The sequence below is a fragment of the Miniopterus schreibersii genome (assembly GCF_964146895.1).
Source record: "Miniopterus schreibersii genome assembly, chromosome: 12".
Lineage (NCBI taxonomy): Eukaryota > Metazoa > Chordata > Mammalia > Chiroptera > Miniopteridae > Miniopterus > Miniopterus schreibersii.
Genome location: NC_138112.1, coordinates 46326024 through 46353821, shown reverse-complemented (window position 1 = coordinate 46353821; position 27798 = coordinate 46326024). Strand labels below are relative to the sequence as shown.

The window sequence follows — 27798 nt, the reverse complement described above, 5'->3', positions numbered from 1 at the left end:
GAGGTGACATTTGAGTTGAGGTTGGAATAACGCGAAGGAGCCAACTATGCAAAAATTTGGACTAAGTGCAAAAGCCTTTTGGTTGGTGTGTTTGAGCAACAGAAAACAACAGAGGAGTTCGAGTGGAATGGGTGGGGGAGTGAACAGTGTGAGAAAAATTAAGGAGGCAGGCAGACAGACCACAGATACTATGGGGTATGTATCATAGGCTACAGTGAGGTGTTTGGACTTTATTTCAAGTGCAAGAGGAAGCCACTGGAAGATTTTAAGCGAGACTAACATGATTTGATTTATGCTTTTAAAAGATCACATTGGCTACTGTGTAGAGAATGGATTGTAGGAGATAACATCAGAAGGACACTTATTAGGAAAACTATTGCAGTAGTGCAGGTGAGAGTTGGATGCTAAGTGGAAGCCTGAACAGTTAGGGAGGTTATTCTTCAAGGCGTTCCCATAGATTCTGAAGAAGACAACATTCACGCAGAGGGTGAGGAGATGATTTTAAGTAATGTACATGTGGGCAGAACTTTAGTCAAGAGTGAACAGGGGCCTGGCTGGGCGTGGCTCAGCGGCTGAGCGTCGACCTAGGATCCAGGCGATCAGGGTTCGATTCCTGGTCAGGGCACATGCCCGGGTTGCGGGCTGCAGCCGATCAATGACTCTCTCATCATTGATGTTTCTATCTCTCTCTGTCCCTCTCCTTTCCTCTCTCTGAAATCAATAAAGATATATTTAAAAATATATATTTAAAAAAAAAAAAAAGAGTGAATAGGACATGAAGCTGCTGAGACCAAAGAGAGGGGGAGAGGGTAGGCTTGATGCAGGACAGAAAATGGTCCTATGTGAGGACAGAAGCTTTTTGCCTAAGAGTGGACTGTTTGCAGGTGACTTCTGGGGTAGGACACAGGGATGTGGGTAAGGCACCAACAGTATCTCTTATAAGATTTAAAAAGTGACAAGATTGTAAGTAGGATGTTCTCTACACATGTGCAAGTATGTACTTACATGTATACTTATATTAATATATATTTTAAGCCAAAATGGGATTATATGCATCTGGCTTTTAACTACTAGTCCAATTAAGTAGAAATAACCAAGCTGGACTTTCAGCCCCAGAATATCAGAATTCCTTATTTTGGAGACCAGTTAAATTTCCCCAAGTGAGTTTTATCTTCTAGAAAAGTTTTAAAAATACTTTTCTGCTATAAATAAAGGGCACCAATAATATCCTTTGTTGTAATTGAAAGAAAATAATGATAGGCATGTTGAGACATTTAATAAATAACTGTTGGGACCAATACTTTCTTGCTTGCAAACAGTTTCTCCTTCTCAGCCTTTCTTGCTTTCAGTCCAATGAAGTTGCTAATCAACTCTGGAGAGTTTTATGTAGTTCATTGGAGTCATAAAAAGTCTGGTGTGGACTTTGTACCATTTCTGGGAATGGAACTGTTTTCATTACATGATAACATAGTCCAGGAATTTTAAGTGAGGATTTAATCTTTCTCAGCCATGTTTTATGTTGTGACAGACTTCTAGAAGATTTCTAATTTTGTTGCCTTTTCAAAGATTTTAAAAACTTGAATTGTTAATAGTTTTTGGTAAGATTTAGTCATTTAAGACATAAGGCAGCACCCAAATGAAATTTATTTCCTCACTTTTATTGAGACTGCTTTGGAAAGTATACTGAAACCCACTAGTTCATTTGGTCCTAAGTTGTTTATAGACTTAACACCTAAGGCAAGCTCATGTGCCTCTTTTTGGTACCTGACTTGTTTACGAAGCGCTGGGGAAAATATCCACAAACTATCAAGGTTTAGACTTTTTGAGAAGTTGTCACTATTCCTTCATTTTAGGATTTTGGAAATTCATTCGTGTTAAGTAAAATTCAAGCCTAAACTTCTGGTAACAAGTAGAAATGTCCATCTTTGCCTCCCTGAGTCATGAAACAATATTCTCCAGGAAGCCCTGTGGGAAATTTTCCATTTTCTATAAATTTGAAACCGTATTATTAGCACACAGTACTGTCTCCTTTTTTTAATGACAAAAATTCATTTACAATTTGAACCAAAAAATAAAACCATATTTTATTGGATGGTGTGGGTTGTGAAATAGACAACTAATGTCTAGTGTTAACACATTGATCACCTTTTTTTTTCACCTCCTGGTTTTCTAGAAAAGAAAAGCTATTTTTTTAGAAGTTCCCAAATCTGGGTTGTATAAATTAAACAAAATGATTACTCAGATGCTACTTGAAAACATATCTGTGTTTATGAAAACTTGAGGTATTTTATCATTCTTCTTAATGATATAATACACCTTTCTAAATATACTTTTTGGGAAAGTTTTCTTACCAAGCATATTATCAAAATTTTTATCAAAAGTAGGAACATTAACATGCTCTGGTATAGTTGGCTTTTTTCTCCCTTGGGCAAGAAGGAATCAGGTATGCATGCTGATGAACATACTCCAGTCATTAGCATGTGATTATGTGGGCTGCATATTGAGCACCTGCCAAAATATAAAAATTCAGTACTTTGCTACATCGTGCAAAGACTTTTTGCATTTCTTTTGTATCTTAACAGTTCAAGGAAAATCGGACCCTAGTATCTTTTCTTGTTTTTCAGTGTAAATAATAAAATTGGGTATACAGAATGTTTTCAAGGAAATAGGGTATGCCATGTTTATTTTTATTTAATTTTTCAGTCTGTGTATAAGATCCAGTAACTGAGGCTTGTAGAGCACTGACTGTAATATGAATCTCTTAACAAACTTTATCACTGACATTCACTTACAATTTACAGAATTCCTTCATGGTCATGAGGATTATCTTTTCTGGGATTCAGCCAATATTCCTCTAATTTGCTTCATTTTTATTTGATACCTTTATGTCTCATAAATATCTTGTTTTCATTTCTTTCACCAATAAAATGCTAGTGTACATCACAGCGATGCTCCTGCAGTTTGACTTTTCCTGTCTACTATCCATATGCAAATATTCCTTCATGACTAAAGTATAGTTTGGGCTCTATAACATTTCCAGACACTTAGAGAAAGTCATTTTTTTGATAATTATTTAAAATAAGACTTGATTACTAATAGAAATGTGGTTTGATCTAGTCTAGCAGAACAATTTGAGCTGGCCTAGTTCACTCAGCTTTTATTGTCTTGATGAATTCAAATGGCATTTCAACATAGTAGAAGGTTTGTTTTTTTAAATAGGCTTCTTGTCATAATTGATCAGTATTAATCAATGAAAGCTGATCTCAAGACACCAATAATTTTCTGATTAAAGCAGAACTCCACAAGCTCCTTTCAGTACATAGGTGGTTCTGATTAATGTACACTTTCTTGTTCAGAATTCCTTCTTGCCCAGTAACGATCTGGGTACATTACTACAATGAAATGTGATACTGGGATAATGGAATTTGCACATTTCTGTAATTTTTCTAAGCAGTGTTTTGTAGAAAGTATAATGCATGTATTATATAGCATGCGGTGATTCACATGACTAATTTCAACTTTTCATGATTAGAATGAAATATGAACCTTAAGGTTCTTCTAGATCATCATGAATAAGAGGGTGATGCCTGGATAGGCAGCATATTTCTTTGGAAGGAGGAAACTGGGATTGTCCTTGCACTCCTCCAGATCTACTTTCTTACTTGAACTTGGACAAGGTTGCTTTCCATAAAGGTAACTTTAACATACGAATCCTGCTCCCATCTTTCATCCGGAGATGAGATTGAAAGGGCTCTCTTTGATTATTGAGTCAAAACACCTGCATTAAGCAGGAAAGACCCTACTCTGTTCCTTCCCTAGCATATCTAATCTTTCTTGAACGCCTCTAATGATTGTGCCTTAATTACCTTGGTATGCAAATTACCCCACTGTTTGATTGTCCTCTGTAATAAGTTTTCCTTGCTTTCCAAGAGAAATGTAACCTTTTTAAAGAGGAACAGCTTCAAGCTATTATTCCATTTGTTACTATAGCTTTCAATGTGATGACATATTTATTTTTTATACTATTAACCTTTTAAATATTATTTTGGTCTTACTACATTCCCATGACCTCTAGGCATTATTTTTCTAGGTGATGCAAATTGAGCTCTCTGATATATCTCTTTGTAAACTACATTCTGAAATCCAAAGTATAAATTACAAAGCTTTACTAATAAAATTTGACAATCAGGCAAAAATTAGAAATGAATATTTATGCATTTCATTTATCTTCTTTATATCTCATTAGCACTTTAGAAAATGGGAGGCATTATTTAATAAAATGATTGAAAGTTATTTTGTAAACTTTTGCTGTTACTATAATTTAACTCTTGATTATTTTACTGCCAGTGTAGTGAGAGTACCTAGAATTCAATTTTCTCAAGTTCAACAAGCTTCTGGGAAGAAATTTGCCCTCATTCACATGTCGATAGATTGTGGTGGTGTAATAGAAGAGATTTGTTTGCCTAGAAATACGAAGAACTAGAACTTACCCCCCCCTTTTTTTTTTTTTTTTGCATTTACTATTATTTAGGAATTTTTTGGTTAGTCTCAGTGGTAAATTGATAGTGTTTTACATAAGCATTGAGCTAGCTAATGTAATCCATGAACAAATTGAGAAAATTTTTGCTCTTGAATTCAGAGTTAACATTTGCCCTTTAGTTGTATTAACTTACTTTGTACCTGGTATGATTCTGCCAAAGATACTTCTTCCATTTTTTTTTGTTTTGTTCTGACACTGATATGGTTTGTATGTGAAGCTGATTATAGTTTCTTTAGTTTGCTTTCTGAAATTGACAGTAAGATTAGACTTCGGCTCTCCTTTTGGCTACTTTTTTTTGGATCCATGAGGGATGTCACAGTAGGGCAAGGAATCTGTCTGAATCTAAGTTTTGGGGTATTTGAAAGTTAAGAGAAAAAAATTAAAAGTTCACACCTCCCACCCCTGCTAGAGAGAAAACGTAGGCTGTATGATTCTAACTGAGCCATCAATCCAAGGTTGTGTGTTGCCTCCGGGTAGAGCAATGCACATCTTCCAGACATTGGGGGCACCTGATGACAGAATTAGATTTCTGCTTGCTGCTTTGTGGTAAATTGGTGACATTTTTGTGCCTAGGTTCCTTTTCCCTGGAAATGTAAATACAGATAGATAGGTAGATAGATAGCTGGATAGTTGTTTTATAAACAGCATAGCCTCTGAAAAATCACTTTTAGTTTCTTTGAACTTGTTCTCTTTGTAAAAACTTAAATCAGAGAGCTAGAGATGTTATTTTAAAATTTCTGGATCACCAAGAGTTTCTTGGTAAGCCATTATATGTATTTGATATATTAGAAGGAAATTTGAAGGCTTTTGTGGTGAAATTCTCAAAATTGAGAACCTTACTGGGCAAAATCCCAGTGCAGACGAGAGATTGTTGAGATTACGGAGGGGCTGTGCGTGCTCAGTGTGTATGGCATACAGAGCAACCTGCTCTCTAGTCCCTCTTCCCTTGGAAAATTGGGCCATGAAAGAACTTCACTGTAAACAGAACAGAATCTTTGTTAAGGAATAAATAGGTTTGACAGACCTTCATTGGGCCCTGGTACTTTTTAATGTTAAGATTTGTGAGGTACAAAGAGCATACTCTGAGCTATTTTTGTGACCCCAGCCTCATCATTTAAAAATAGACACCCTAGACATTGATATTTGTTTCTGGGGGCCTAATTATTACCTCATCTCCTAGTGGATCCCAGCTACCTTACCTTTTCCCTAAGAGTTTTGTATCATTTTCTATTTTTACTGAAGCTACTATGATACCATTGAATCATTGTAGATCCCCTCTCCCCATCAATGGCACCAGTTCCTGTCTTGAATTAAGGACAGATCTCCCAGAAACTGGATTATCAACATTTCAACAGATTACTTGTGTCATACTACATGCACTCCTCTTCCTTGCCAACACCCATGTCATACAACAGGCCCCTGGTACCTTGACTCTCCTACTCTCAAGGCTCTTCCCTTGTTTTTCATAGAGGATAGGGAAGTTTTTTTACTTTACCTCCTTTGCTTCAGATGATTAATTATGATGTCTGGGGTGGACAAACCCCAGAGTTCTTTTTTGGATGATGCTTATGCAAAATGGTTTCCTGATGAACTGACTGATGTCTGGATTCTGTGATGTACGTATAATTGAAGCTTCCATGATAACCTTCAAGTCACTTAAAGCATACTAGCTGCTTTGCTGATTCTATATAAAATACACAGTTATTTTTCATAAGTGTACCCTGAAATGGGGAAGAAAAGAAAACAACTACAAAGGAAGAGAGCATGAGGATAATGAACTTGATACTAGAGTAAGTAGTTACCTCTTCAAAAAACCTCCCTGGAATCATTCGACTCTTCAGGCATTGAAATTTGCTTGGGAAAAACTTGTCTAATTTTACTTCTCCAATTTCTGCATAAGCACACCAGTTCTTCCCTAATGCCTCAGGTTGTCAAAACAACAACAGTAGCAACAACAAAAACACCTTCTTTTGAATCAGTGGAAATATTTTCCCTGGGGTTATTTAGGAAAGGATGTTACCTCATAGAAGGCCTGTGCTTATAGGTGCCACTAATTTGCTGTGTGACCTTAGGGAAGTCACTTCATATCTCCTGACTTCAGTTTCCTCATCTCAAACATGAAAAATTTGAATAAGTCTCCTGCTAATTCTAAATTTGTTGGTTTCAAGGTTAAAATTGTCTTAGCCAACTCAACCTGGCCTGGTAGTGTTGCTTAGGTTGAATATCATAGGGTAGTTTAAATACTAATGAATTGCCAGATGAAAGTAACTGTCTGGAGTTTGTAGGCACATGAATCAGCTAGTAGCTGAGGGAGACCTTGATAGAATGTTGCTCCATATGTTGGGGAATTCACTATCGGGGGGCTCACCTTAAAGCTCTTCTTACTGTTCCTTTACCAAAAAGTTATAAAGTAGTCTTCATCTATGAGGCTGCCTGTCCCATGGCATTAGATCTTTAATATCCCTAAGGCAGTGATAGATCATGTGCCTTAATTCTTTGTTGTTTAGACAATATTGAGTACATTCAGTTCAGGGCACTGCTCTTTAAGAGAGCGAGAGAAATGAATTGGAACATACTCAGGGGAGAATGATCATGATGGCCCACCCGCCTCTATGAGGAAGAAATGAAGGAAACAGGGACGTTTTGCCTAGAAAAAGAAAAGATACAAGGGTACTGTAATGCTGTGTGTATGCATTGAAAGTGTGGCTGTTCTAAATGTTTCCATGGGATGGAAATGTTTTCATAGGTTGAAGAAATAGGATTCATATTCCTATAAATAAGAATGTTTGATAACCTTCCATAGATAGAATCAGCTGCTTTGAGAGGTGCCAAATCTTCTAGCAGTGGAGGTGTTTAAGGAGAGGGAAAAAGCTTGCTTGTCAGGGAAATTGTAACAGCCACCATCACTACTACCACCGCCACTATTTAATGAGCAGTTACTATGCAACAGATGTTTTATTTTTATTAATTAATTTAATTTTCATAACAATACTGTGAGGTAGGTTCTGTACTACTATTATTATCACTCCCATTTTATAGATCAGGAAATTAAGGCCAAGAGAGATTATCTGACTTGTTTGGGGTTATATGAGATGGAAAAATGGATTTAACTAGAAAATCTGGCCCAAAGAGCCTATACTTGTTAACTGTTATACTACCTTTTCTTGCACCGGGGATTCAGCTACTAGATGGAGTTGAACAATTGGATTTTTAAGGACCTTTGTTGTTTTTTTGTTGTTGTTTTTTTAAAATATATCTTTATTGATTTCAGAGAGAGGAAGGGAGAGGGAGAGAGATAGAAACATCAATGATGAGAGAGTCATTGATGGCTGCAGCCCGCAACCTGGGCATGTGCCCTGACCAGGAATCGAATCCTGATCTCCTGGATCCTAGGCCGACGCTCAACCGCTGAGCCATGCCCGGCTGGGCAAGGACCTTTGAATCTTGAGATTTGATTCTATATGTGAGGCTGGTGGTATTTAGATGATGCAAGACTTTTCTATGTGATTGTCTTAACAAGTTTGGAGATTTTAAATAGTTTTCCATATTTACTCTGTTCACTATATTTACTCCCATTTATTAAATATCATGGTGATGAGGCCATTTTAAAAAGCCTTTTGTCTTGTAATTGTTTTCTTTGAATCAAAATAACATTTTAAAAATGGCTTTTTCTTCTTGGACTTTAGGAGTCATGACACTAGCAAATATTGATTAAAAAACTATATTCTGACAAATCATGAATAAATTTATTGCTACTGAACAGTATAGTAATAAAATAAAGTGGCATTTCCAGCTTTGAAATGCTATGTAAATTTAATATATTCTACCAAGTATCATTTTTAATAAAAGAGAAAAAGAATACACTTTATTTCACTATTAGAGCAAATTATTCTTTTGTCAGGAGTAAATTGTTGGTAATTGGAGCCAAACTCAGTATTTTCATTTATGTAAGCTTTTTTAAACCAACGTTCTTCCTTAAACTATGTCACATTAGAGAAAAACATACTTTTTCCTCTGAGAAAGAACCTATAAATGTTAGCAATTTAGTTTTCAGCATATTAAAAAGGTTAGATTTCCTTTGTTAGCAAGAAGTTATTGGAACCTAGATTAGATAAAGCTTTTCTGTCAGTCACTCAGTAACACCATAGTAGAATGTCTCTTATACAGCATAGTCTCAGGTAGTTTTTGGTTCATCCAAAAAAAGTTGTTTAAAGAAAAAGCAGTATATATATATTGTAACTTAATATGTTAATCACTGACATGGTTGAGTTGCCAGTACATGGTGATTTAAAACAAACAAAAACAACTTTTAGTGGGTTTTATTGTTGTTTTTAATTTCTTTACGGACCTTGCATTCCTTAATTCCCTTCAGCAAAAGAACATATTTGTAGTTGAACAAGTTGGGTTTCTTCATTGCAGTAGTAGTGAGGACACACACCATAGAGAACCATGGAGTGTTCCAGTAAGAGAGTGTTTGAAAGAACCGTTTTTAGCATTTGGACTCTGAGTGATTTGGGGTAAGGTCTAAGAAAATAGAGGTTTGCTAGAGGTTGGGGGAATGTCAGAAATCAGGGACAAATCTGTGATTGGGTATCTCAATAAAGTTTCTCTTTAGGGCAGGCAGACTAGAGTGAGGGAAAGCTATAATTAGAGAGCAGATGAAAAAGCAAAACAAAACTGACAGCATAGGGTGCAGTAAGATTGAACACATTTAAACCGGCCTGGTGATGAGTGGAGGAAAGGGTAAGAGGATAATGCTCTGTCCTGCAATTAGATTGGGCAGCAGGAAGGGAAGCTGATTCATGCAGCTGCTTAGAGTCCATTTCCCAATCATTTCTCCCAGCGTCAGTGACTTTTGCCTGTATGTGGGTTCAACTCCATTGCGTAGGGCAAGAATTCCATTCCTGGTCAGAAATGGTCTCTGGCCTTCGGTCTCTGATCTCAAATTCTGACATCTTATCTGACTTTTTCAACCTCAGCCCACTGCTCTCCTCTCTGTTCTCAGTATGGCTGCCCATTCGCATTCCTGGTCTAGGTGCAGTTGGCAACTCAGACGAATCAGAGCAGCAGTGTTCTCTAGCTGTTCCTGGACAGAATGGAGATAATCCCTATGCAGTTAGGTGTAATTGACAGTACCCATAGAAAAAGCTAATTACAAGTGGACAGGTTACAGGAGCTTTGTGAGGGCCAGATCTTGGTGGGATTAGTTTGGGATGACTTCATAAAGAAGGTGATTTTTGAACATGTATTGATTATTCCATTTAGATGGATGAGTATAAATAAAAACCTAAAAATGGTGCCAGTGGTTATCATGACTGTATTTTTCAGAATTGAAAATTGAAATAAAGGACAATTGGACAAAGGATGTTTGATTAATAAGAGTAGTAATCATTTATTGAGTACTTATGTGATAGGCACTGTCCTAAATGCTTTATACATTATTCATTTCTCACAGCAACTGTTCGAGGGTATAATTATAACTCCATCCTATAAAAATGCAGAGTTTAAACTACCATTCCCTTGACTATGGGCAAGCCTTGGTCCTCACTATTGAATAGAACTCACTGACAGTTTACAGGGCATGACTTCTCAGGCTAGGCTAGAAACAGTGATACATCTTTCATCTGGCTTTTTCTGGGGGCATGCACCTTTGGAATCCTGAGCTACCATGTAAGAAGTCTAGCTAGTTTGAAGCCAACGTGCTGGAAAGAAAACATCATGTGGAGAGATCACACAGAGATAGAGGAAGATGTCTAAGGAACCCCAGACTTCAGCCTTGAGCTTTTGAAGTGTTTACATTTGGGAGTAAAGAAGCCTTTGAGATGATTCCAACCTTTGCCTCTGACTTAACGGCAACCTCATGAGAGACCTTGAGGCAGAACCAAACAGCCCAGATGCTCCTGAATTCCTGACCCACAGATAACATAAAAGATAATAAATAATTATTCTTTTAAGCACTGAGCTTTAGGGTGATTTTTATATAAGAATAGATAACTAATTTATTGTTACTTGTATAACAAATAGAGAACTGATTTAATTAAAGCCTGGTGGAGTGAAAAAAGCATTGGCTATGGTGTCAGAAAACCTACATTTAGATTTTAGCTCTGCCAGTTATACCTCAGACAGGGGGAAGCCACATAATCTCTGAGGGTTACTTTTTTTCCTGCTGAAAATGAAGATGCAGAATTTTGCATTCAGTTTTTGGCAACACATTTTTAGAACAATAACTAGAGACTGGAGTGCATCAGGGAGAAAGATAAAAGGGTCTGGAAATTACATCAAATGAGAAATGGGTTGTAGAAACTAGAGGAGTTTCACCAGAAAAGGACTATTAATTTAATGTTTCCCTTAAGATATTTGAACAACTCTAATAGGGAAGAGGAAGTAAATTGATTTTGTGTACCTTTTGAGGGCAAACAGGAAACAATGGGTGATAATTATAAGGATCTAGATTTTAGCTGATACAAGGATTCCCTTTTAAATAATCAGATTTATTAGAAAATGTTATTTGAGAGCCCTCAACTACAGAAATACCAATGAAAGAAAGTTTGGGGCTTTTTCCTGGGTTCAGTACAGGGAAACTATAATATACTAACTGTAGACATCTTCAAGAAGGCCAAACTGTATTCTCTTAAATTCATTTTTATATTTCCTTCAAGCATCTCTGTATTATATAAACAATATGTTCTGATGCCTGGTGTGTACTAGACTTGTTGAGGAGCATCACTTAGTAAGTTATGTAAATGTTTAACCACTATGCTGTACATCTGAAACTAATTAAATCAGTAATATATTGTTATACAATTAAGAAATATAATTTAAAAATTAAATTAAATTTTAAAATATTTAATACCAAAAAAATTTAAAAACCAATATTTCATCAATTATAAATTAGACCACAAAGATAAGCAAAAAAAAAAAAAAAAAAGAAATTAAAATGACCAATAATATCATCACCATTTAGAAATCACTATAAACATTTTGGTGTATATCTTCCCTGGTGTTTGGTTTGTGTGTGGCCATATTTATGCTTATGTACACATGTAACACAATTGAGGTTATATACTAAATTCTTCAGTATATATATTTTTCTACTTATTATGTCTTGTAAATAAATTATTTCTTCATCATTTTTTGGTATTTATTTTCAACCTTGAAAATAGTGTTTATTTCCTGATTAAAAGTATTATTTATGATAGGGCATTTAAAAAAATAGAGAACCTTGAAAATAAAATAAAAATTACCTCTTATCCTAACACTCAGAGGACCATTAATTTTATTGGATATTTTAATGTCTTTTCTTCTATAAATAATTTTTTCTTAAAAAATGTGTATTGATGTTTCTCACTAACATACTTTTCACAAACAGTACATTTTAAATATTCCCACATGTCATTAAATTTTCTGCAAAAATGTGATTTTCAATAATTTCAAATTATCCTACCATATGTGTAAAACCATAATGCTCTCAAATAATCCCTACAATTGGACATGCAAGTTGCCTCTTATTATTCCTCACCATAAACAACACTGTATTCGACACCTATAATATTATTTATAATGGCCATGTGGTATTCCATTGTGTAGTTATGTCATCTTTTATTAAACAAATCCTTTATTTTTTTAATATCTCAGTTCTCATTATTTTGCTTAAATAGCAATCCTGTAATTGTTAGAGCAAATCTTTACCCTTAGCCTTAATTTTTGACATATTTAGTGAGTAGTTGTTTCAAGTTCATCAGTTAACATTTTGTTTGATGCTCTGGAGGAATATAGAAGAAGCAAGAGACATGGCCCCAATCCTTCAAGAGTTAGCATTTAGTTGCAAATGTACCTAGTACCTGCAAAACAGTAACGAATAAATTATTCTAGTGTTCTGTTAAATGCTGAGCTATGTGGTTCGATGTGTAGTTTGTGGGTAAATAGGAGAATGGTGAGGCTCTGTATAGTAAGGGAGGACTTCAGGGATGAAATGCAGTGTGATCTGAGATTTGAAGAGTGAGGTGAGTATATTTGATATATATTCGCAGCACTGTGAGAAGGCTATTTAAGTTGACTATTCTTTTAATACCACCTCTGAGCAATCAGTTTTACATAACTTCTGAAAAATTGGAGCAATATTATTTTAATGTGTTTTTCCAGTTTTATTGAGATATAATTATAATTGACCAATAACATTGTATTAGTTTAAGATGTACAACATAATGATTTAACTATGTGTGTATTGTGAAGTTATTCTCACAATAAGTTAACATCCATCACCTCACATGTTTTTTAACTGAGGTATAATCGACACACAATGTTGTATTAGTTTCAGGTGTACAGCATAATGATTCAGTATTTGTATATCTTGTGAAGTGATCATCACAATAAGTCTATTTAACATCTGTCACAATATGTACATTTTGTTTTTAATATTTACTTTTTTATCCCTTCAGACACAAAAACATCTTAATTAAATATTCTTAATTTGTGAAATTTGCTTATTTTTTCTAGAAACTCTGCCTAATGACTTTTTTCTGATATTATTGGGTTCTTTTTCAGTGATCGACATATAATTTTTGTACTGTGTTTAACTGATTTCTAGTGAAATGCTCTTTAGATAATCTGAATCAACATAATTTTCTTTATTTCTTAAATTAGGACTGATATTCTTTTAAATAATATTTTGAATAAATTTTTTACTATTAGGTTTGGTGAGGACACTGAGGTTAAGGTTTGAAAGAAAACAAACTTATGATAAATTTCCTTTGGATGAACTAATGCTTACTCAGTGCCCCAGAAGCTCTGCTTTTTGTGATTTTCATGTGTTCAGTCATGTTATATAGTGGTTGTTTTAACAATAAAGGTCAAAAGAGAGGTAATCTCTTTTATGTTATTTTAAAAAATTACAACTAAACAGACTTCTTAAAATTATTCATAATTATGTCTGCATTATAACATTAAGGCAAAGCACATTTATTTCATTGCCTTCTTAGGGACTGATGTTTCTTAAAGTAGGGTGCATCAGAATTAAAGGACCTGTGATCAGAATCACTTGGGATGTTCATCAAAATTTATATTCCTGAGTCCTCCTCCTCAGGGTATGGGAGGAGATGAGGGAATCTGCATTTTAACATACTTGCCAGGGAATTCTATATCTTGAAGTTTGAGAATCACTGCTTGAGGGAAATATTGTCTCAGATCTCTCCACAGTTGTGCTGCAGTGACATGCATTAAGACTCGGATATTATCATTGGGAATCTGGCCTCAATTGATATTTCATAGGATCTATTTTGTTTTTGGAAATTACAGAATAAGTTGAGCTTTTTTTCTTAAGAAAACTTATTTAAAAATCATTTAGTCCTCTAGAAAAAAAAGATTAGAGATTCTTTGTCAAGTTTTTCTATTTTGGCATTTTTGCCTTTTATCCAACAATAATTTCTTCATCATAAGTGTTTGGATTTATGTGCCCCTTTACTCAGATAAATTGCTTATAGGCCTCCGCTCATGAAAGGCCAATATTTCTTAGTTTTAGAAAGTTAGAAAGTGAGGACCAGATATAGTAAATTTTGCCTTTTTTCATTGTCCCTAAGAATGATATAAGATTACTTACACGACTTAAGCCATTTATGATTTCATTCATGCCTATCTTGATGCCCTGGAGACATATCACAAATAGTTCTTACGGATTTCCTGGAGAAATCCTGACTTTTCAGCTTCTTGCTCCCTGCTTCTTGGTAGTGTTGAGCCACTTTGCGCAGATTATGGGACTGACAGTGTGGGTCATCGATGTGGGAACTCATGGTTATTGTCTGTGGTACAGGATGGCAGTGACCACATTCCCATGAGTAAAAAAAAACACAAGAAACATAGTTGATCTAATAAGTAAGTGACATGAGTAAGTAAGACTGAAATTAGTCATGAGAGAAAAAAGTGGTACTGTATAGAGCCTAAATGCTTTAAGGACAGGTTTTTTAACTGAGGTATATGGTTTTTTTAGTATATTCACAGACTTCACAATATTCAATTTAGTTAAAGACTCACAACATTTTTTACTAAAAATATTTTTAGGTCCAGAGAGGGGGAAATCCTCCTTGGTTCCATTCCTAGGTCTGCTCCTTTCATCAGAATAATGGTACCTACCATTTTTGAAACACCACTGCCTATGAGCTCAGCATTGTATCTAGTTACTGTATTAATGTTATCTCATTATATGCTCCCAATAACCCTGAAAATAATTTTTATTCCTACTTTCTGTATAATGACAATAATATCTACATACCTAACATTCATTGAGCACAATTATTATCTCATTTAATATATGTGAAAACTTACTTCTTTAGATTCCTTTTCCTTTTTCCCTCTTTCCCACTAATTATTAATCTGTAACTTTTACCTCCTGCTTCTTCCTGTAGTTCTTGCAGCTTGCCAGGCTTCTTTGTGAACAGGGAGAGAAATATAGGAGCAGTTCAGATTTTCAAGCTTCTGATGAGAACCACAAAGGCTAGATGCTTTATTTGTTTCACTTTTTTTTTTTTTTTTAATGGGATTGAGAAACTACCCAGGCACAGGCAGTTAAGGTGAACGCATGACTACTGATGGGCTATGGCCAAATAGTAGTTCCCTCAGCCCTCGGTTCTGATGTAGAGGGATAGGAAAACATTTTCTCTCTAAACTTTTAGGTGTCTGTTATTTCTAATCTAAGATTTGTTTTTCCTCCTCACAGCCAACTTCTCTGTACTGTGAAGTACTTCTTGTGCAAATGTTTCTGTAACAAACTTGTTCTTTTGTAAACAAACAAACATAAACACAAACCATTTTTAAATGCCACATGAAAATGTGTGTGACTGTGTGCTGAAGTGTCAAAGTTAAGGGTAAGGAATGGAAAGAGGTTTCTGTAACTTTTGACAGGTGTACAGCTGGAGAAAAGTGACTCTCCCCAAGCCCCAGCACACAAAAATATTTAGGTTAGTTATGTTTCGGGCACTGACTTAGATATTTTATATGTTTTCTGGTGAACAGTTAACAGTGGTGATTGAAGCTAATTTTTCTATTGATTCTCAATTCAAGGATGATAATGTCTTTGTGATGTATATTTTTAGGCTGTGCAAATAAACCTGCCAATTTAAAGAAAAACTTTACCAATCCTAATAATTAATAACTGAATTTGAACTATTTTAAATGAAGGGCATAAATGAGTAAGAAGTTGAAGTGTCCATTTTGAAATTGTTAATGAACCACGTAGGCTGCTTTTAATTTAAAAAAAACGAAACAAAACTGTTTGAATCTGCAATTTCAGGATAGTTCCTTTAATAATTGCTTCTGTAATCGTTAGTATTTTTTAAAGTAGAGATAGTTAATATATTTTGTTTGTCCATCTAAACATCATATATTGTCATTCTGCATTTGGGATTTTCCCCCAGTGATGCAAAGAAACAAGTATTCTAATGGTTTTATTTTATTTTGTTTTTCTAGGAGTCAGAGAATAATAAGTTATGTTCCCTATATTCCTTCCGAAATACCTCTACCTCACCACATAAGCCTGACGAAGGGAGTCGGGATCGGGAGATAATGACCAGTGTTACTTTTGGAACCCCAGAACGCCGCAAAGGGAGCCTTGCCGATGTGGTGGACACACTGAAACAGAAGAAGCTTGAGGAAATGACTCGTACTGAACAAGAGGGTATGTGTGGACTTAACTGTCAGGCTTTATTCTTTTTTAAAGATTCCAGGCCTTAAAAAAAAAAAGTGGGATTTCAAGGGCCGGAGAAGTGCATAATTGGCACTAGCTGGGAAAAAGTTATTCAGAGGTTACCATGGTGATGGCAGATTGTGATCCATTAGGAGTGTTAAGCAGATAGCTCCATTTTTGTAAAACTTTGTGCATTTTTTTGGTTCTTACGATAACAGATGAAGGTTTTAAACTGACTGTAAGCCTTGCCCTGATAAAAAGGTAGTATAGGAATTTTTTCAGCTGCAATTTTATTTTTATTTTTTTCTGTCTTACTTCCTTTTGCTGGATAGTGTTTTATTATGGAAATGGCAGATACTTAAGAAGCAAAAAGAAAACCCCAATTTATTTCTCCTTATTTTTATAAATATTATAAATATCATTTTACCTCCAAATGTTGTAGAATTGAAGGTTTTTAATACTTTTCAAGCTAAATGCTCAAGGGGGAAGGGCTTTGACTCGTGACATCCACTGTAATATTCCACATCACCTTCTCTACTCTCTTCACAAGAATCCACTTAGGTTCAAATATGTTCTAAAAAACAGGCGAAAGACTCTTTAATAATATTTTTCAATTAAATAAATCAAGTCTAAGTGATTGCTATAATATGCATGTTCTTTCATTTTTTATTACGGATTTTAGACTAAAATGTAGGGTAATTAATGGTTCTGGATTTATTACTAACATTGTAAGTTAAACCTCTGTGGCACTATAGGGAGATGGGGATTTGATATAAGGGAATTTTTCATGTAACTTAATATTATTCCTTCAAGGGCTCAAAAGTTTAAAAACTTTCAAATTAATTTTTGGGGAAGTTTCAAATAATTTTTTGGATGTGTTCAGCACATCAGTAATTTTTGTGGAAATTTCTAAAATGTATTACATGCTTTCCTGCCTTACTAAAACCACATTATATAGCATAAAATATAAATATTAGTTGATGAAGTGGGGTGATGATGTGGTAGCTTATGAACTCCAATACCTATCTAACAATTAATGTGATCTTAGGTAACTTCTATGAAGTCCCTGAACAATAAAATTTAAAATTTGATTTGGTACCAATACCTGACTTGGTAACTCAAATATTTTGATAATTAACTATAATAATGAATATAAAAGTCCCTTATGAACAGCAAAATATATAAATTTGAGGTATTATGATGATTATCTTATTATAAATGTCAGTTTTTTTTATCATGCTGTAGCCCCCAGGGATCATTGGAGTAATCAGTACTGTTTGTCTTTATGGTTATTTCTTTGCAAATATAAAACTTTGGAGTTCTTGTGTTTACTTGATATAGACATATTTTCAGCGTGTGTGTGTGTGTGTTGGTTTCTCCTCTTTAGGTTACAGGCTGCTACATCTTGCTTAGTTGTGGATAATTTCTAATTTTCTGCTGTTGATTTATAAGTTATGAAATTAGATGATCATGACATACTGGATTATATTTAAATATTAACAAATATGTCTCAGTGAATTACTGAGAAATTCTAGGTAATATGGAGGAGCTTTAGTGCATGGACATCATGCTGACTCTTCTGACTGCTCAGACGTTATTTTCCACATTCCTGGCTATATTCTAGAATAACTGAGGCTGCCAGATCAGTAATCTCTGAATAGGTGAGATTGCTAGGTTACTTTTGTGATTTGCCATAAAAAAATGGTTTTAGTTTGTAAGAAGTGGGTTTTAAAATACATTAGAGGACTCTTTAGTATAAAAATAAAAAAATGGATTTGTGATTTTTTTTTTGGCCCGGATTGCTAGGGGATTTTAAATCATTTTTCCCTTGCAAGTAATTGTTAGTTTTATATTTTTCCTCTTTTTTACTGTGTTATAGATTTGATGGAAGAGAGATACTTAGGAGATGAGACCTCCAATTTAAGAGTCCTTTATCACCATATTCCTACTATTGAAGAATGTGTTTTATGTACTTTATAGAACTTTAATTATTTTCTATGGTACATATGTCTTCAACATCAGAATTCAGGCACTTTTAGCATATGTTAATGTATATAATATAGTAAGTACAAATATTAAAAAGTGATAAACCTGCTTATCAAGCTCACAGATGCCACAAATCTGAGAGAAACAGTGAATACGATGTATAAAAGACACAAAAGGTTTTGACAAACTGGAAATATGGACTTAAAACTAACCATCAAGATAAAATTTAATAGATTGTATTGTCAAGTCCAGAGGTTATGACCAAAACTCCCAGCTGCACAAGTAATTACTGAAAGAAATAGCAGACACATGAATAAGAAAAAAAGCTTATGAGTTTAAGGAGACAGAAAGTGCAATGGAGTTAGCATGGTGAATATTGCTAAAAAATTGCCAGTGCTATCTCAGTCAGCATTACTAGAATTAAAGTGTGCAGCAAAAAGATGGTAGTCCCATTGAACTCCCTGTTCAGTAGAATGCACCTGAAGTATTGTGTTGAGTTGAGAATTATCACATTTTAAGAGGGACTCAAAAGTATTCTCAGAGGATAACAATTGACATGATAACAGATGCAAAATTATATAATGAGAGGAGTGGGTGAAGAAACTAGTAATATTAACCCCAGAGGAAAGAAGATCAAGGATGACAGGACGGTTGTCTGTAAAGATTAAAGTCATATGGAGGAGGGATTGAATTATTCTATCTAGCTCCCTGGGGATAGAATGCAGATCAGTGATAAGAAGTTACAAGGAACGAGATTATTGTTTATAATAAGACCAACAGTTGTAGCTATCCATGTATGAGATAATCTTCTTTGGAAGATTAATTGTCCTTGGAGGTATGCAGCAATCGTAATTGCATTTTAACAGGGGGGTATGAAACTTGAAATTAATTACATGAAGAAAACTGGAAAATTCACAAATATGTGGAGATTAAACAAGATGCTGTTGAACAACCAATGGGTCAAAGAAGAAATAAAAAGAGAAATAAAAATATACTTGAGACAAACAAAATTGAAATATACATACCAAAATTTGTGGGATGCAACAAAAGCAGTCCTAAAAGGGAAGTTCATAGTGATAAATGCCTATTTCAAGAAACAAGAAAAGTCGCAAATAAACAACCTAACTTTTCACCTCAAGAAACTAGAAAATGAAGGAAAAAAGAAGCCCAGAATTAGTAGAAGGGAGGAAATACTAAAGATACAGCAGTAATAAATGAAACAGACTAAAAGACCATAGAGAAGAACAGTGAAACTAAGAGCTGGTTCTTTAAAAGGTTAAACAGCATTGACAGGCCTTTAGCTAGAATTAAGGAAAAAAGAGAGAGCCTGGCTGGTGTTGCCCAGTGGTTGAGTGTTAACCCATGAACCAGGAGATCTCAGTTCGATTCCCTTTTGGGGCACATGCCTGGGTTGCAGGCTCGATCCCCAGTAAGGGCCATGCAGGAGGCAGCCGATCAATGACTCTCTCATCATTCATGTTCCTCTCTCTCCCTCTCCCTTCCTCTCTCTGAAATCAATAAAAACATAAAAAATAAAAGAAGAAAAGGGAGAATGCAAATAAAAAAATCAGAATGAAAGAGGAGATGTTACAATTGATACCGAAGAAATATAAAAGAGCATAGGAGACTATTATGAACAATTACATGCCAATGAATTTGACAACCTAGAAGAAATGGTGAATTTCCAGAAACATTTCGAAAATTTATATGGAACCAAAAAAGACCCCGAATAGCTGCAGCCATCTTAAGAAAAAAGAACGGAGTGGGAGGGATCACATTATCAGACTTCAAACTATATTACAAAGCCACTGTAATCAAAACGGCCTGGTATTGGTACAACAACAGGCTTATAGATTGATGGAACAGAACAGAGACCCCAGAAATAGACCCACGCCATTATGGTCAGTAAGTATTTGACAAAGGAGGCAAGAGTATCCAATGGAGTAAGGACAGTCTCTTCAATAAGTGGTGCTGGGAAAATTGGACAGATACATGCAAAAGAATGAAACTAGACCACCAACTTTCACCATACACAAAAATAAACTCAAAATGGATAAAAGACTTAAATGTAAGTCACAAAACCATAAAAATCCTGGAAGAAAACATAGGCAGTAAAGTCACAGACATCCCACGTAGTGGACTTTTCACTGATACATCTCCTAGGGCAAGAGAAACAAAGGAAAAAATAAACATATGGGACTACATCAAACTAAAAAGCTTCTGCACAGCAAAAGAAAACAGCCTCAAAATACAAAGGAACCCCACGGTCTGGGAAAACATATTTGCCAAGGATGAATCTGATAAGGGGCTAATTTCCAAAGTGTACAAAGAACTCATAGCACTCAGCAAGAGAAAGACAAACAACCCAATTAAGAAATGGGCAAAGGACTTAAATAGACACTTCTCCAAAGAGGACATACGGATGGCCAAGAGACACATGAGAAAATGCTCAATGTCGCTAATCATCAGAGAGATGCAAATTAAAACCACAATGAAGTATCACTTCACACCTGCCAGAATGGCTGCCATCAACAAATCAACAAACGACATGTGCTGGCGAGGGTGTGGAGAAAGGGGAACCCTAGTACACTGCTGGTGGGAATGCAGACTGGTGCAACCACTATGGAAAACAGTATGGAGGTTCCTCAAAAAATTAAACATGGAGCTGCCTTTCAACCCAGTGATTCCACTCCTAGGAATGTATCCTAAGAATCCTGAAACATTCATCAGAAAGGATATATGTACCCTGATGTTCATAGCAGCACAGTTTACAATAGCTAAGATCTGAAAACAGCCCAAGTGCCCATCAGTAGCTGAGTTGATAAAAAAGCTGTGGGACATTTATACCATGGAATACTATGCAGCTGTAAGGAAGAAGAATCTCGTACCCTTTGGGACAGTATGGATGGACCTGGAGAATATTATGCTAAGTGAAATAAGCCAGGGAGCGAAAGACAAATATCACATGATCTCGTTTATACGTGGAATCTAAAGAGCTTAATAAACTGATGAACAGAATAGATTCAATGACATGGAAGCATAGGTGAGACTGATGAATGTCAGAGGGATGGAGGAGGGTGGGTGGGTGGAGGGGGAGAGAGTAACCAAAGAATTTATGTGCATATATACACAACCCAAGGACATGGACAATGGTGGGGAGAGGGACTGGGGAGGGGGAAGGAACAGGGTGGAATGGGTCATTGGGGAGAAAAAGGGACATCTGTAATATTTTAAACAATAATAAAATTAAAAAATAAATAAATAAAACAAAACAAAACAAAAAACCTATATAGACTGAATCATGATAAAATAGAAAATGTGAACAGACCAGTTACTATTAAGGAGATTGAATCACTAATTAAAACCTCCCAACAAACAAAAATCCAGGATCAGATAGCTTTACTGGTGAATTCTACTGAACATTAAAAGAATTAATATCAACCCTTCTCAAACTCTTCCAAAAAATAGAAGAGGCAGGAACTTTTTCAAACTCATTTTATAAGGCAAAATTACCCTGACACCAAAACCAGGCAAGGATGCCACAAGGAAAGAAAATTACAGGCCAATATTCCTGATGAACATAAATGCAAAAATCTTCAGCAAAATATTAGCAAACTGAATTCGACAATATGTTAAAAGAATAATACATCATGATCAAGTGGGATTTATTCCAGGGATGCAAGGATGATTCAACATCAGCAAATCAGTCAGTGTGATATACCACATTAACAAAATAAAGAATAAAAATCATATGATTATCTCAATAGATGCACAAATAGCATTTGACAAAATTCAACATCAATTTCTGATTAAAAAACTCTCAAAAAGTGGTTATAGAGGGAACACACCTCAACATAATAAAGGCCATATATGACAAGCCTGTGATTTATATTGTATTCAGTGATGAAAAGCTGAAAAGCCTTTCCTCTAAGATCAGGAGAAAGACAAAGATGCCTGCCCTCACCATGTTTATTCAGTATAATATTGGAAGTCCTAGCCATAGCAATTAGGCAAGAAAAAGAATTAAAACGTATCCAAATAGAAAGGGAAGAAGTAAAACTGTCACTATTTGCAGTTGATACGATATTATTATATAGAAAACCCTAAAGACTCCATCAAAAAACCTGACCTGTTGGAACTAATAAACAAATTCAGTAAAATTGCAAGATACAAAATCAATATACAAAAAACTTGTTGATTTCTATACACTAGTAATGAAATACCTGGAAGAAAAATAAACAATTCCGTTTACAATTGCATCAAAAAGAATAAAACACTTAACAAATTTAACCAAGGACGTGAAAGAACTGTGTATGGAAACTATAAGACACTGATGAAAGAAATTTAATTCACAAATAAATGAAAATATATTTGTTCTTACTGATTAGAAGAATCAATATTGCTAAAATGTTTATACTACCCAAAGCAATCTACAGATTCAGTGCAATCCTTATCAAAATTCTAATGGCATTTTTCAAAATAATAGAACAAATAATCCTAAAATTTGTATGGAACTACAAAAACACCTTGAAAAGCCAAAACAATTTTGAGAAAGAAGAACAAAGCTTGAGGCATCATGCTCCCTGATTTTAAACTATATAACAAAGCTGTAATAATTAAAACAGAATGGTATTGGCATAAAAACAGACACGCAGATAAATGGAACAGAATACAGAGCCCAGAAATAAACTCATGCATAGAAGGTGAATTAATTTATGATGGAGGAGCCAAGAATATGCAAAGGGGAAAGGACAGTCTTTTTAGTAAATGGTGTTGGGAAAACTAGACAGCCACATGCGTAAGAATAAAACTCAACTGTTGTCTTATACTATATATAAAAATTAATTCAAAATGAATTAAAGACAAATGTAAGACCTGAAACCATAAAACTCCTAGAAGAAAACATAGGTGGTAAGCTCCTTGACATTGGTTTTGGTGATGATATTTTGAACCTGACACCAAAAGAAAAAGCAACAAAAGCAAAACTTAATAAGTGGGACCATATCATACTCAAAAATTTTTGCACAGCAAAGGAAAACCATCAACAAATTGAATGGGCAAGTGATTGAATGTGAGAAAATACATGTAAGTCATATAGCTGATATGGGGCTAATATCCAAAATACATAAAGAACTCATACAACTTAATAGCAAAAAATTTAAAAAAAAATCAAACAATTGGATTGAAAAGTTGGAAGAAGATCTAAATAGACATTTTTCGAAAGAAGACCTATGGATAGCTAACAGTACATGAAAAGATGCTCAACATCATAATGGAAATGCAAATTAAAACCACAATGAGATATCATCTGACACATCTTAGAATGGCTATTATAAAAAAGACAAGAAATTACAAGTGTTAGGATGTGGAGAAAAGGGAACCTTTGTGCACTGTTGGTGGGAATGTAAACTGGTACAGCCATTATAAAAAGAGTATGGAGGTTCCTTAAAAAATTAAAAATAGAACTACCATGGATCCATTGATTTCACTTCTGGGTATTTATCTGAAAAACAAACAAACACAAAAGCACTAACTCAAAAAGATATATGTATCCCCTTGTTAATTGCAGCATTATTTACAATAGCCAAAGTACGGAAGCAACCTAAGTGTCTATGGATGGATGAATGGATAAAGATGATGTATATATATATAAATAATGGAATATTAAAAAGCCATACAAAGAATGAAATCTTTCCATTTGCAACAACATGGATGGACATTATACTAAGTGAAATAAGTCAGACAGAGAAAGACAAATACTGTTTGATCTCACTTATATGTGCAATCTAAAAAAAGAAAAAAACCAAGCTCATAGATACAGAAAACAGACTGGTGGGAGAAATGGGTGAAGGGGTCAAAAGGTAAAAAAGAAAAAAAATACATGTTCTTTAAGAAAATTGTAAAACTTATTGACATAAAAAAATCTGGATAAATGGAGAGTTATATCATATTTGTGGATAGCAATACTCAATAACATAATAACGTTAAATTCTTCTTGACTTGGGGTGGGGAACTCACAATATAATATACAGATGATATATTATAGAATTGTATGCCTGAATCCTATATAATTTTATTAACCAATGTGACCCCAATAAATTCAATAAAAATCTTACTACTTTAATCTAAAAATTCAATAAGTTTTTAATAAAAATCACAACTGGATGTGTGTTCAGTGGTGGGATACTTAACAAGCTGATTGTAAAATTCATATGTAAAGTGAAGGACCAAGAACAGCAAAGATAATTTTGAATAACAGTAAAGAGAGGGGACCATCTTACTTAACAAAAGCAAAGTATGTAAAGATACATATGGGATATAAGACTGAAAATGTAGGTTGTATTCGGATTATAGAAGCCTTTCAATTCTTGGCTAAGGAGTTTGAACTTTATATTGAAGTTTATGGAGTAATCATCTACTATTTTTTAGTACAATAAGGTGATGGATTAGAGCTTTTTCTCAGGAAGGTTAATCTGGCAGAACTCTGTAGGATGTATGGGAGCATGGAGAGACATTAAGGAAATTGTTTCAGCCCTGAGATAATGAGGACCTGACCTAAGGTGGCAGAAAGGAGAAAGGAAGAAGGGGTACATATGGAAAAGATATTAGGAGTTAGAATTATTGAACTTGACATTTAAGTGAGGAGAGAGGGATGGTTTAAAGGTGGTTCAGAGTTTTTGAACTTTGGGTGAGTAGAAGGGTGGTAACACAATTAATAAACAAAGTAGAGGGACATGTTTTGGAGATGGGAGGAATGAGGATTTCTATTTTTAATTTTGAGTTTGATTTCTAAATTTCTTTTTTTTTAAAAAAACACACACATATCTTTATTGATTTCACAGAGAGGAAAGAAGGGGGAGAGAGAGAGATAGAAACATCAATGATGAGAGTCATTGATCGGCTGCCTAGCCCGCAACCCGGGCATATGCCCTGACCAGGAATCGAACTCCGATCTCCTGGATCCTAGGTCAATGCTCAACTGCTGAGCTATGCCCGGCCAGGCTGATTTCTAATTTTCATTATCTGCTTGGAGCAATAGGACAGCACAATAGGAGAACCGATAGAATTATAGAAAATGTCATTGAAAAGTTTCTGATAGATTTTGGATTCTATAATAATTATATTCTAGGTCTGAGGTTTGACCCTTTAAAAGCCCAGGTCCATCTCCACATTTGAGACATCTCTTATCCTGATGGGATATGTAAGAGCTCTGAAATACATAACCCACCTCTCCTTCACTACTACTTCCTTGTTTGAAGGCCATCCTTCATGAGTGACAAGCCTGTGTGACTAGCATAATAAATAACCTTTCCTGAGTAATTCTTGTTCTGGAGAATGTTTTGACTCTTTCAGACTAAATCATCCCCTCCTTCCCCCCACTTCCCCTCAAATACAGAAAATGATCTATAAAAAGTTTATTTATTATGCTCTATTTTAAAACAATATCTACGTGATAAAAACTCTCCTCATAGTAACAGGAAAGTTATACTCTTACAAGCAGATTCTTTGATTAACCAAATAATTCTCCAGTGTTTTATCTCCCATATCTTCAAGAAATGCCCTCCCCAGAGCAGTGTTTTCACTGGATTGCTGAAACACTGATGAACAGAGGTGTTCTGTCAGATGTGCCTCTTCTGAAAGTGAGATTAGTGGGAAAATCAGCAACATTTCTGTTTTGTTGTCGATTTAACCTTGATTTTATTTGGTCACAGATAGGTAGGTAGGTAGGTAAGTAGATAAATGCATAGATGCATGCATCGATGGACAGATGCATAGAATGAATAAATATCAGAATCTGCCTTTTAAAACATTGTTTATATTGGTGGGTAAAGTCTGCACAGAGACTTTGATTAATTTAGCTTAAAATGCTTCCAAGATGAAAATCCTTCAGCTGTGATTAAATGATGAATTTTAGTTATCCTTGTATCACCCATCTTGTTGCCAATGTAGCTGGGCTCTAACATAAGCGACAGTTGTCAGAAAATGAATACTTTAAAAAGGACTTCTATATCTAAATACTTATATTTAATCAGAGAGTCCTTTGGCTTCTGAAAATAAGTTGTCTAATGAGAATTTCATTTGAGCAGCTGTGACTGAGGAGGTCAACAGGCATTGCCTAGGAGAATATGGCCCAGCTGGTTAAATCTGGTTGTTGTCGTGATTTAAATGGTCAAGTGCTGCTTGTAATCCAGGACCGTCTGTTTGTAAAGGGAATAGTGAGTGCTTCAGCATAATGTACAGCTGTTTTAATCTCTCTTTAATAATAGTGCTTCAGCTACTATCATGTCTTGTGTATCATACTACTAAGTATATGATCCTAGGCTGAGTGAACTGGTTTGGGTCAGGTTCTGGCATCATGTGAGATTGCAAAGAAAGGGATACAGCGATATAAACCTCAACTCTGACCAAATAAAATCTTCTTTCTGACTTTTTGACCCCTTTAAAATACTTATTTCTTAGGTAATAATTACTGTGACCAGAAGGGAGTGATAAAGCTTGTAGTTATATAGAAATAGTAGAATAAGTGAGCTCTCTTTGATAGAAGCCATAAACTTAATGAAAAGTATGCAGGATTTAGATACAGCTCCATAGGCTATCTGTTGGTCAGAAATTAGAGTATTGTCCATTGGAATTGTGTGTTTCAAGCTATCATGATAATGAAAGTATGTAGGTTCATTTGACTGTGTATGTAGAGAAAGGGCATGAACATTTGAGCTTTGGATTCCTGGTGGGATAGGCTTTCCAATGGATTATGCAGCTGTTACCCGCACAAGAATGAACACGTGTTTATGTGTATATCTGATGGATTATTATCATTATTCACATCTCTAAACAATAATTTGGATTTCTACATATATTTTCACTGAATTATATTTAGTTAGCCTATATCTTGGTGTGTATTCCTCATCTGATAGCTTTGCTGTACTAAATGAGAAATGTGATATAGTTTAGACAATGGGGAAACTCATTTTTGAAAGTCATGTGTTTTTGAGTGAGCTAAATCTGGGTTTGAATATGAGTTCTAATATTTAGAGAGTCAGTATAGCCTACTGATTAAGAGTGTGAGTTCTGGAGCTAGGATGCCTATGTTTGAAACTCAGTTCAGCATTTGCCAGGTAGTTGACATAGGGCACCTCTCTGTGTCTCAGTTATCTCAACGAAAAAACACCCCCCATAATTAAAGTGCTATCATGAGGATCAAGATTTAGTGAATACACCTAAAGCATTTAGAACATTGCCAGGACATAGTAAGTGTTCAACAAATATAGCCAACATTATTTCCTAGCTGTGGGACCTATTCGTTTTGTGCTTCAATTCCCTCAACTGTGAAACTGGATGAATGGCACCTTGCAGGGTTGTGTGAGGATTTGAAATATTACATGTATAAAACACATGGCTTCTATAACTGTAATTATTACCCTATTGCTATTACAACTACTATTACTGTTATTATTTGGAAAAACATTTGAGAGAAATATTATAGAAAACTCCTATACCACATACAGAACCATAGGAAATGTCCCATGGTGTTAGGGGATTTTAGCATTTGGCAGCAATGATATTCTTGTTTTCTGGAAGAGCAATTCAGTTTAACTCT

At 34.9% G+C, this 27798-nt stretch overlaps 1 protein-coding gene across 35 annotated transcripts in view; it reads left to right on the top strand.

Annotated features, from left to right (window-relative positions):
* SOX6 (SRY-box transcription factor 6) overlaps nt 1–27798 on the top strand; it is a 512419-nt gene that overhangs the window by 206844 nt on the left and 277777 nt on the right. For all 35 annotated transcript variants that reach the window (XM_081154523.1, XM_081154504.1, XM_081154513.1 and 32 more), the window contains one exon: nt 15998–16205. In XM_081154523.1, coding sequence (XP_081010649.1) covers nt 15998–16205 — 208 coding nt within the window. The remainder of the gene's footprint in view (nt 1–15997; nt 16206–27798) is intronic.